We start from the raw sequence: 12,888 nt of genomic DNA, 5'->3' as shown, positions 1-12,888 counted from the left end.
ATTTTGTAAAACTTCAACGCATTTTTGATTAACAAACTCAATGATTTCAAAGCGAGCCATGGCAACGTTGTACAGAAAAAACATTTTTATCTCCAACGCGTGAAACTCTGTATCGGAAATTCTAAAGGATATGCGCAATTTAAAACTATTTTGCGATATATCTCTTGTGGTTTCACAAGATCACTACTTTTTCCTTTGTGTTTCTTTTTTCTCTTTATATGATAAAATGTCAATAATTTTATGATTTAAATATTAAATAAACAATTAACCATTTTGATTTATGTAATCCTCTAAGTATGTTATAGGATGTCAATGTTAAAGCGTACCCATAGCAACTAAAATATCCATGATTCGAATTACTATGAGGGGATAGTTGATTTTTTTCACGCTTCTTGCTCTGAAAAATTTAATAAACTGCATAAATATAATAAGATGTGATAATGCATTCGAACGTTACCATGGCAAAATTCATTCCCACGAATCAGGTCCTCCATGCTGTAAAAGCAAGTTATCAACTTCTTTTCGAAATTAATTTGCGAGAACTTGTTTTCTCGAGAAAATATCCTATATATTTTCTCGAGAAAACAAGGGAAATGCACTGTACTTAAGTTGCATATGAGATAAAACTCTTGGAAGACTTATTAAAAAAAAAAAAAAGAAAAAGAAAAGAAAAAAAGTCCCCTCTTTAAAAAAAAAAGCGATTGAGGACAAAATTAGCGGGCCTTTGTTTTAATTATTCATTCATGACTTGCTTGATAGAACACGTTATCTGTCATATTATAGAAATAGTTTATTCGGGTCTTTATCTCCAGTTAAAAAGCTGGTAATTTCAATACAAAACTTAAAAAGCAACTGAGTAGAATTTTAAAGATAAAACTGTATTTCCGGCATGGGTTCTTTTGTGAATAGATATCTATCCTCGTGCTTTCATTTCTTCCGTTCACAAAACCGGATTTTAAAAGAACTTCACTTTTCTCAGACATCGATAAAAGAAGTTTCAATAACACTTTTTCTTCTTTGAATTTTTGTCGTCTGGGAATAAAAGACGTCATTGATAAAGTTGCTTTCTCAATTAATTAAGATACTCATGAAAATATTTAAAAAAGCAAACCGAAAGAGGTTTCGGGTAAATTTTGAAGAGCACGAAAGTACATTGTAAAACTGCATGTAATTTCTATCGGTAAAATTAAATAACTTTCGCAAGCAACACCGATTTTGCAATTTTTCCGTGTAAATCCAAAAATAATTTTAACTCATTATTTTTTTAAATAGCTCTGATATTTCAGAAATAATATTTAAATATTTCTTTACGATTTAATATTTATTAGTGGAGAGAAAATAATAATTAAGAATAATACTTCTAATGTTCAGTACTATAAAATTTCATAATTTTAAATACAATAGTTTTGAGAAAGAATCTTTACTGGTTTAAATTATCTTGCATATTTAATAATATCCGTAATAATAACTAAGTATAAATAAAGTATCATGTGTTAAAAAGTGTTCTTAAGTTTTACCCCGAGGGGGCATATAGGCTAGCGGAGATCGGTAGATTGCAAGGGTTTGAAGCTTCGCTTCAAATATTTAAAATACCGTCATTTTATTAACTATGGCAGTATGGGGGTGCTTAAAATCTGTCTGTCCAAAAATCCTCTTAACAGTGAGTTGTAATGGAACAGAACTGTAGGACTTCACCATCCGGAGTATTAATTTAGAAATCAAACAACAAAAAACTGATGTGTACACCACATGACTTCCATGTACGGAATATTAAATTATACGCATTTTTTCTTGCATATCGTTTAAACTTATTTGATTGAATGAAATCTACTTCGCCGACAGCGCATAAACCACAATAGAATAAATGCATTCTTTAAAATTCACTCTATTTGTTTACCATAGCGACACTCTGGCGATAGGTTCACTTAACAGTATTATATTTCGTTCATATTATAACTCAGAAAGCACAAAATTTATATCATTTAAAGAATTATCTAATCGTTGCCACATGTTCTATTCAAATACTATAATAAAGCTAGAACGATGTATAAAAGAAATTAAGCAAACAAAACAAAAAAGAATGTCTTTCACAGACGATTGAGTATTTCTCATTCAATTAATTCAGTTCTCCCTTCGCGAGAAGGCAAAAATACATAAAAACTCAAAATATCTGTATTAAAAATAACGAAGTATATCTTAAACACTTATTTCCTCGAAAAAAATTGCAGAAAGGATTAAGCATGATTTAATTCGCAACAATAAATGAAGGTGTTATCTTTGTTGTTGCGAAGCTATATTTCTCTAGATTGGCAACAAATCCACTACTCTGCTATTTCAAATGTAAACAACCAATGACCGCCATCAAAAATTTTATTAGACTTAGCGGCACTTAAACAACTTTAAAATTCTTGATAATTTTAAAACTATTTTAAACAACATAATTAAATTATTTTTAAAGCAAAAAATGTACAATTTACAAACATATAAGAGTAAAGAAACCGAGATCACTGAGCCGGGTAACAGAGTGGATATATATATAAATATATTTATATACGTTTGGCGGGGCCGATTGCAGCCAAAATACGAGGCGCACATCTACAAGTTATAGTAGTCCTATATACAAAATTTCAGCGTTCTGAGGCTACTCGTTTTTGAGTTATGCGAGATAGGTACGCATATACGTTCGTACAGACGCCACGAAAAATTCTCTTCAGAATTAATTTTAAAGCAGTTTTATAATTTTTTGGAGGAAAAGAATCTTTTGTTCTGTCCTTACGTACATATATGATGCAAAAACATCGTTAAATTGCATTCGAAATCGGTCAAAATGAATATTTTCGTTGAAATATGCTGCCTGAAACTTTTCGCGATTACGATACTTCCTTTTTACTTCGTACAAGGAAGTAAAAATCAGCACTATATTTTCAAATTAGCAGTAGTCATCCAGAGTAGTCTCGATCAAAACTGTGATGCAACTTGTGCAGACACTCTTCGTGTTCCTTGCATTTATTGATTAACAGAATTAAAGCTTTCAACGTTTTAAATGAGAGACGATGAATTATTTCCTATTTCTTATTGGTGGGAAAATTCAAAATTATTTTTTGAAAAGCAGCGGTATATATAAAATTGCTGTTCCAATACATGGGATATGATCTTTCGCTTTAAAAAGTAACCAAACAAGCTAATTGCTATGAATGAGAGGAATACACCTTTTGTATGACTGTAAATTTCTTGCATAAATTAAAAATGTTCATAGTTTAAGCTTCAATATAGCTGAAAGCTATATTCCGCATCATTAACTCTATTATAAAGTTAAGATCATCTTAACACATCCGTTTAGCGTTTTAAAAGATAAGCTGTGGATTGCATAGCGGAAACTTCTGTCGTCACTTTTGTTACTGAAGAATCTTAATGCTTGCGACAGAGGTCGCTGCTCACCATTGATGCAAATGCAAATTATATTGCTTCGCCGATTTAACAAGCACAAACGGATTTGTACAGTTAATTTTGTAATATCGCGGATGATGTTTTATTCCTCTTTAAAGTATTTAAAGTATTTATGTCAAATAAAATGTATTTCATAAATAGCAAATCATTTTAATTACTGGGAGGATGTAATTTGTCTTAATGTTCTGATGCAGAAACACAAATTATCCTTTTACTAAATTTGCCCACCAGCGGCCGAGCGGTAACATCGCTGAGCACTGGTAGTTCGGTCTGAGGTTCGAATCTCGCGAACGGGCTGGCTGCATGGGCGCTTTCGTGGTTTTCCCCATGTGTAACGTGTGTACTAGTCAGTTTTCCTTAGAAAGTCCTCCACGAAGGCATCCCTCCCTTAAGGCAGATAGCCCTCGAGTGCTTTGCCGTAATCTAATGAAACCAATAAACCTTTTACTAAATTTACTAGAAGCATTTGCCACTTTTTATAACAATGATGATAATAATAATAGTTAATTCAAAAAATACACGACGAACAAGCCATCAGTAATTTTTTTCTTGATTATGTATAGAACTTCATGTATCTAAATATTTGTCATGTTTATTGGTTACAGAGTATTTAAGCTTAGATTCTTGGATTACTTCCTAATCTATTTTTGTTATTACGAACTGAATATGGATATTATTATTATTATTATTATTGTTACTGATATTATTTTAATTGTATTAATTCCTAAGTATTTTTCCTAGTAAATATTTTAATGTTCTTATTTTTGGTGATTATTTGTACTCAGCAAATTAATTTTTTTATAGAATCTTAAAAATGTATTTCTCTTCATAGTACATGAACTGTTCTGAAGATACGCAATGTGCAAAAAGTGTAAAAATTCTAGGAGTTTAATAATCTTACTTAAAAGTCATTATTCCCATAACAATTCACAACACATTTTTTTCAACCAACTTTACTATTTTTAAACACATTCTTTTTTCTAAATCACTGAATTCTTATAACATTCAATACATTTTTCTACAAACAGAAAATCATTTAAAACAATTTATTGCAAAACACGAAGTAAGTTTAACTTATTGCCTTTCAGAAAAGAGATCAAAGTTCTGAAGTTTTCAGAGCGGCAAATAATAAATTAAGAAAATCAGTAAAGCTGTGATGATGTCTAAAATGTAGTTTTATTTATTTATTTTGTTTTTGCTGATGTTTACACAAAATTATATTTACATATTAATCATATTCTAACCACTTATGTATAGACCAACACAGTTTCAGCTGTGAAATTTAAACCTTGAAAATAAAATGCATGAAAAGGTATACGGAGTCTAGTTTAAATGTTATCACATTTTCTGACGATTTTTACGAAGATAAGCTTGGGAGCACTGGCTGTGTTTTATATAGTTTTACTTGCTAAGATTATTCATATAGCATCACTGCATTAAACCACATAAATAATTCAGTTTTGGGAGAATTTTATTAATAGCCTAGTATAATAATACTATAAAAAATACATTTACTGTATGCATTTCCTTATACAAACATACCAGTTTTAAGACTTGGTGCTGATTTAAAAGCATTTGGCAAAGTGGTTGCAATTAGGATAATAAATTGCATCTTCATGTAGCATTAACATGCCTTGAAAATAGACTTTTTAGTTCACTCGCAAGAAATTGCTCAGAGAAAAATATTTTAAAAGTAATGAAAGTATTAATTCTTAAAAACTGATTGACTGTTTCCATGTGCACTCTTTGGTTTCTTTTTATACTATGTACACGAATGTTAAAATAAAAAGAAAATTAAAACGAAGACGTGTTTATACATTTGATTGTTTCTGCAGATAAAAAAAATAATATATAATAAATTCGGAAATGCTCCGAACTTTAGCAACATATATTTATCATTTTAAAAGCAGTATTGAAAAGAAGGAGAAGAAAAAAAAAAAAAAACATTGAAATTAACGTTTTCCCCCATAACACAAAATATCGTGAAAACATCTGATGGAGACCTCCCGTCAAAGGTTGACAGGTGGTGTTCACCTTTGATCTCCATCTCTGATCTTTGATCTTCCAATCTTTGACAGTGATCAACATGAGAATATAAATAAGCATAGGCGATGATGATCAATGATAGTCACATTCTGTAAGGTGACCATATTCGTGGAAGACCAAAATCATCAGGAATGGACATCGTAAGACGCTTTAGCTATGTAAGTCTTTTGTCTAAGGCTCTAATTAGAAACAATGTTTTAAGAGTAGTTATAAAACTACTTACCAAGCATCACGATGTCGTATCCAGTGGGGGGTCTGAGCATCCTTCGACCCCATGCTGATCGCACCACTTCCAGAGAATAGTCAGTACCTCCCACTAGCAAAGTGGTGGGTCGGACGAAACCCTTGTATTCCAGGCTTTTCACACTTTGAACCAAACATGGATTCCAATAACACTCTCCATTTTCACGAGTCCAGTCTGCAAAAACTTCTGGTCCGAATTCGCATTCTGCAATTTCTTCGCACCCTTTACACCGCTGATCCTCAACCGGCTCCTTACGCTGACGTCGATTTTTCTTCCTGGAGCTGTTCTTTACATCAACAGGTGGAACAGCTGGAACTCGCTTGAGAACTATGGCCAAACCTCGACTAAGCAGTACCTTGTTGGTATCCACTTTGTTTAGTACTGATCGTTGCGATGGTGACATTGTAAATACAAGTTCGGAAGTTATTTCCTTAAGAGCCAAATTTCTAAACAACCACCGCGAATAAAAGTGAAAGAATCTCGAAGCAAATTATGTAGTATCCACTTTCACAGCTTAATTTTTACGATCATCAAATATAATGACCAATTGCATGTCATATAACAATATTCATTTTAAGTGAAATTCCAAAGAATTTCTGTGTATCGTTTCGTATTCCAGGCGTAAGAATATACTTTATTGCAATAAGAAATTCTCAGATTATTAGGTTTTACTACTGCTATTCAGTTAGTTGGAGACTAAATATACAGTGGGGCCTTTTTAACTTCAAATTTATACACACTTGATGAATTTCACACTCGATTTTGAAATTTCCTCTGATATTTTAACAAATATATCAAAATTTCTTCGAGTGTACAACTTTCCCTAAAATTTATCCTTGAAAATACAAAAGCGTTGTAAATATTTTGTTGACAATATTAATGAATAAAGAATTCTTCATTTTCAAAAACGCAACTGCATGTTCGTCAGTTTTTCAATCGATGTATCCACAATAGAGGTCATGTAAACACGGAAAGTCTAATTCACATTGTAGCAAATTTGTTGTGAAAGCGAAGTTGTTCTTGAGTCAATATGACCTAAATACTATATTCACAATAGTTTATCAATGCTTAAATATAAATCAGACCATGCCTTTATTTCCATAAAGGTAATCTTTTTCACTTATATTAAATTCCTCAATAATCAATAGTTTCTGTCACAGGCGTGAGAATTTATAATTTCAGACTTAATGAACGCAAAAACCAAAATCATTTCTTGAAATCATCTACGTTTATACTTGAACAGTTTCATTCTTTAAGCTTTTCATCCATATATAAAGAAATAAATGATTATTCTGAAGAGAATCTTCTTAAATAATAATGCATACCCATCTGTAGCATCACTCGGGAATCGGTGCATAGGAGCCGCCGTATAGTCGCAATCTGAAGCCGAAGACGCACGTGCAAAGTTTTCTCGGCAAACGGGATTTCTTTCAGCGCATGCGCCGACGTGCAAAACCTGTTCTTTCATTGTTAATAATAAAAAAACTCGCGTTCGGATGTAGTGTTTTCTTATTATATTTTGCTTCCTTTTATTGCCGCTAACTCCGACGAGACGTGACCGCTTCCCCACCGCCAGCCTTTTCGTTTTTGTTTTGATTCGCGTTCAAATAAACCTTTCGCAAATTAGTTTCTAAGATCAAAAAACTAATTTGCAAATGTCACCCGTTTTAGTCGGTGTGGGCAGAAAGAAACTGCACGCGTCGAGTTGTAAAACTATTTTCATTTACATAGATTTAATGTAGCGTTTATTCATTTATTTTGTTCTGTGCGCGTCATTATTGTTACCGTTTTCATTCCATTTCATTCCTAAGTTTGTAATTTTAAGATAGAAAATGAAAATATTCTTAGACGACGAATTGGGAGTGTATGAAATGCAATACATAACGCACAAAAGTTAATGGCATACAATTTTTAGTCCAAAGGGATTTGAATCCCGAAGGACTATTAGTTTCGTTTTGGCATTTTGCGTCGGACTCATAAATGTCGGTTCACTTTTCAAACTGTTGCCGCAAAATGTTAGAGTCCTGCATTATATTTGAAGAAATTAAATAATGAAAAATCTGCATAAATGTATGTATATTTCTCGTATTGTGATAAAACAACGGTACATAGAGTCATCGAATTTTGAATAACGTAATCCTCCAACGAATATGAGCATGTGGAAGACCAAATTTGAAATTTGAAATTTGTTTTATGATCGATTTCCTATTTTTTAAAACTTTGACGAATTTTTGATTAACAAACTCAAAACAAGGTTTTCAAAGCGAGCAATGGCAACGTTGTGCAGAAAAAACATTTTTATCTCCAGCGCGTGAGTCTCTGTATCGGAAATTCTAAAGATATGCTAAAGATATTTTAAAACTATTTTGCGATATTGCTGTTGCACTGGATCTTATGGTTTAAGTGCGAGGAACATGATATTTAATAAAGAAAGGTAACACACAAAATGTTAAAAAACGCCCCTTTGGACGTAATTTAAAATCTGAAACATTTCAGATTTTTTTTTTTTTTTTTTTTTTTTTCTGTACTCATCTATGTACACGTAAATCCCAAAGCATGCGTAAGCTAAAGAATATATAAGATAAAATTCTAAATTTAATTTGAAAACTGATTTAAAATAGCCCTTAAGTCTCCTTTTTAATTTTGTTACGGCTTTTTGTCCCAGAAATAGTAGTAGCGCGTAAAAGTACGCGGGCGGCGAAAATCAGGGACGGCCGGACTCTCGCGATAGCACGACTAAATATTTTAAATTCATTAAATTCATTGTAGATACTTGTCATATGTAAGTACTAGTGAATATGAAATATTATTAATCACTGAGCGTATTTTTTATAATTTGGGGGGAGTGGCAATCCTAGGAAAGTACGCAGACAGCCAATGGCCTAGGGGCGGCAATTCTAGGAGAGTTCGCGGACAGCCAATGGCCTTGGAACGGCCCTGCCTTATAATAACCTCTCTAAACTTCGTCATTTCTAATTTAATCCCTGCTATATCATTCTTATAACGCATATTAAGCCATCAGTTTATATAACCCACTTTTTTAATCCGATAGTGATGCTGAATTCTGCAAAGCAAATCCTTAGCTAACTAATGGAAATAAACTAGATCTCTAACTTTACTATCATCCATATTGTAGGTTCTGCATTTCTCCCCAGCTTCTGTTTTCTGCTAGCATTCTTTTTCCAGCTTCTCTTATTTATTTGAAGCACACCATAAACATGTTAAATTTCACACTGTAAAACCTTGTGGTGCTTTTATCTGATATAATATAATTATAGTCAGTATACGAATTATTATATTCATCTGAATTTTTACCATCAATACTTTACCTATATTACGAAATAATATTGCTATTTATATCAACTTCATTCTGATATTAGAAGATGGAGGCATAAAATTAATTAAATTTTAATTTGGTTGCCTCAAAGAAATGACGTTTATAAGTGCATTCTTTACATTTTTCATGTGTCTGTGCCATCCGTAGGAATATAAATGAAGTTGCCTTCAAGAGATGGTTTAAGATAATGAAAAGAATTACTTTCACAGCATCATCCTAATCGAGGTTCTGAAATAGACAAATTATTAGAAAAAGATTGTTACAGGCATTATTTCCTTATATAGTAAGCTTCTCAAAATAAGATAGAGAATTTTATGAGAATAGCTTTAGCATTCGTGGTATGAGCTTTTAACAAATACAGTGGTGCTTAAAAATAAAGTGCGAGACAAAGAAATTAACAAGGAAGCAGATCAAGGTAATAGAACTGACGGAACGAGCAATTAGGAGGCAGTCTTGGGACCAGTACTGTTGAACATGCGCATATATGGCATATGGTTAAGCGAAATGAGTGTCGCACATGAGCGATGTACTCTTAGTAATTCAGTCAAAGCTACTGCGCAGTATTCAGCTATTTTCAGTGACTTCGTATGGCCAGCAGGCAATCCAGGAGACACCATCTATATGCAAGACAACGAGTACAGTATGTGCCATTAACGCACCATACGGTATGAGTACAGTATGTGCCATTAATGCATCGGTTTAATGCCATTAATGCATCGGCCATTAATGCCGGTTTCTGTGGTGACGGGAATGCAAGAACTGGATACAAAAGTATGGCGTCAAGTGCTCTTAACAATGAGAGACAATTTGGCCTGACGAGTGATTCTGGACGTATACACATCTGCAGCGAGTGGACAATATGCTTTCATTTTTCCAACATCATCAAAAGAGATCGTTTTGGAGGTGCCAGCTTTCTCGTTTGGAGTGGTATCATTCTTGGTGGCCGTACTGATATCCACTTTTCACAGAGAGGTTCAGTTACTGGTGTTCACTATTTTACTAAGGTTGCCTGCCTTGCGTACGCTTATTTAGAGGTGTTTTGGGTCTGGACTTTCTCTTTATGGGCGATTTACTGCATCTCATCGTACAGTAGCTGTCGCAGAGCTCTCTGTGAGTGAAGTTTACCCGTACCTAAAACCCATAGAACACGTGTGGAGTCTTCTAAGTACTGGTTAGGATCTGTACCTAGGCAGTCTCAACCACGTGGGTATAAAAACAGACTTCACAGAAGGCCTGGGGGCTCTCGGGACAGAGTAAGGCTGGGCAGGGACCGTACTGGTACTGCCTTGTCTGCCCTTGCTCTGTGAGGTCGTCACATTGTATATTGAATTTTGTGTGGGTTGGTACTAAATCTGAAAGTCCAAGAAGCCAGGACAGAGCTGCCCTGCACTACGAGTTGTGGAATATTCTCGGAAGACACTTTGCAGCACGTGACTAACCGCTAGCAAAGATTCTGCAGCCAGGTCACATTAGTAGGCTTCGTCAGCTCTGAGAACCCTGTAATTATTTGGCTTTGTGTCATAGCTGCAATCATTTAAATTCTCCTGGCAAGCGTTTTGAGCAACTTCGATTTAAATTTACTTGTGTAGTTTTTGACTACTAGCCTACATTTTAATTAAAATCTAACTGTTATTTTAGTTTCATCGCAATAAGTTGGGGTTGTTTTGTTAAGCACAAGCCGTGTTCTTATGTTCAAATTCTGTTTAATGAAAATGTTATTTTAATCTTTCTCATGTCTCTGTACTTAACTTCAGACCAACCGATAATTCGTTCTGAGTGTTAGGAGTTTGAAACTAGTTTTTGTTACCAGAGCAAGTCAAACTCTGTAAGTGCTATACACAGACTGTTAGAAAGCTGTGTGCAATCTTTCGACATGAAAGTACACCTAATGGAACAAATCATAGACTGATAAAGAAATTTAAGGACACAGGTCCAACAACAGACATGCCATTAGTCTCCTTGATAGGCAGGTATTTGAGAAAGAAGTTTCGAATTTCACCGAGAGAGTACGGTGATGTAGAACAGGTCGTAGAGGACATAGGCCAAACATTATTTTCTTTCTTAAATCAGAACATTTACCAGTATTTTGTATGTAAATATAATTTTCTTTTTCTAAAAATGAAGTATTTTATATAGCACATCAAATCCAACCCTTTTATTGGAATGCCCTTAATTTATTAACTGTTCATGTAGTTCTTACGATTTTGTGATACTATTAAAGTTAAGATTATTTGTTAGCTCTACGAACATATGCAATTAAATACCTTGTAGAGTCATTAGGTTAATTGGAAGCAGGAAAGATGAAAAATATGCAATCGCCTTCGCCGGGAATCGAACCACGGACCTCTGGAATACCGGCCCAGCGTGCTACCGTTACACCACGAAGGTACGCTAGGGAAGTGGGAGAAATACCTTATAAACTTGTCTGAAGATAATTTGACTTCAAAGCTAGTAATTTCATCCTCAAATTCAGAATTTTTCGCGTGGTTATTGTAGAACTTATTTATTTCTGTTACATTAAATAACAGTATATATTACGGCATTAGAAAATTAGTAATTTTCATGAAAAAACTGAAAAGAAATTTTAAAAAATGTGAAGACTTTACTTTTAAATACGTGAATAAATTTCTATGTTAACCAATGTGTGATACGTTGATTTTGATTATAAGTGACTAAAAGCTTTCGAATTAATGATATTCAGATTTAAATTTCTGCTTTTTGTCAAACGAGCTGTGTACTGCAATTTTTAACTAAAACTGTTTATAACCATAATTTTAGATAAAAGTTATAGAACTCGCATTTCTATAAATTAGGCTAAAAGGAAGTTATTATAAAACAATAAAGTATGCAATTTAATATCCACAGCTATGTTCATTATAGTTAACAAAGAATGCTTTAAGACAAAACAGCTTTCTAATTATTACTAAAAAAATCTGATATATTTACATGCTTATTTCAGTGTTTGTATTTGTATAAGTATTTAAATCAGCATGAAATTCCGTTCTGTGTATTCTAGTCGATAATTTGTGTTATTTTATCATTTTTGTATGACTAAATGTATTTGTATAGGTATTTCATAGGTACTGATAGCTGAATTTGCATGTAATAGTGTAAATGATAAAATGCAATTTATTCCGGCCAAAAATATATTTCTAAAATGGCTCATCATCATTCTTACTACTAAATACGTAAATACACAAAATATAATTGTATAAATATTTGTTCTCTCTTGCACGGCACACTACGTTTCTGTTTGCGTGTGTTCGAGAGGTGGGCCAAACTACCAGTTGCTGAACACTGGTAGTTCGGTCCGATGTTCGAATCCTTCGAACGGGCTTGCTGAATGGGCGTTTCCGTGCTTTTCCTCATGTGTAACGTGTATACGAGCCAGTTTCTCTTAGAAAGTCTTCCATGAAAGCGTCCCACCCTTGAAGCTTTGCCGTAATCACATAACCCAAACCAATAAACCATTGGGTTATGTTGTTTTACCTACATTTCTCAACATGCTTTTTGCATTTATAATTATGTATGAATAATATGTATCATGCAAATTTTGTGGGTTTTATTATCTGCAATCGATCTGTTTTCAAACTATATAAACAAAATAGAAGAACCTAGAATTCTTTTATCTACTATTTTTACTTTATTTACTATATAATTTCTTTGTTTTATTTTGTCTTCAAATGCTATCTTCAAAATCGCATTTACTGATAAAAGTTGGATTGTAAACTTTTGTTAACACATCTCTATGGCAAAGACAAAATTCTTTTTTTAGTAGCACAATAATATCTAATCTTATAATTTTATATCCTAA

The 12,888-nt window shown here is 33.1% G+C and overlaps 1 protein-coding gene across 1 annotated transcript in view; it reads right to left on the bottom strand.

Annotated features, from left to right (window-relative positions):
* Window positions 1–7,108, bottom strand: part of LOC118184078 (uncharacterized) — a 358,399-nt gene extending 351,291 nt beyond the window's left edge. The window contains exon 1 of the mRNA XM_085818163.1: window positions 5,717–7,108. Coding sequence (XP_085674289.1) covers window positions 5,717–6,140 — 424 coding nt within the window. The 5' untranslated portion in view covers window positions 6,141–7,108. The remainder of the gene's footprint in view (window positions 1–5,716) is intronic.
* Window positions 7,109–12,888: the final 5,780 nt, after the last annotated feature.

Source organism: Stegodyphus dumicola, chromosome 6 (genome assembly GCF_044657685.1).
Source record: "Stegodyphus dumicola isolate Sdum_Otavi_A_Nest chromosome 6, ASM4465768v1".
NCBI classification, from domain to species: domain Eukaryota; kingdom Metazoa; phylum Arthropoda; class Arachnida; order Araneae; family Eresidae; genus Stegodyphus; species Stegodyphus dumicola.
This window is presented reverse-complemented; position numbering and strand designations above follow the sequence as displayed.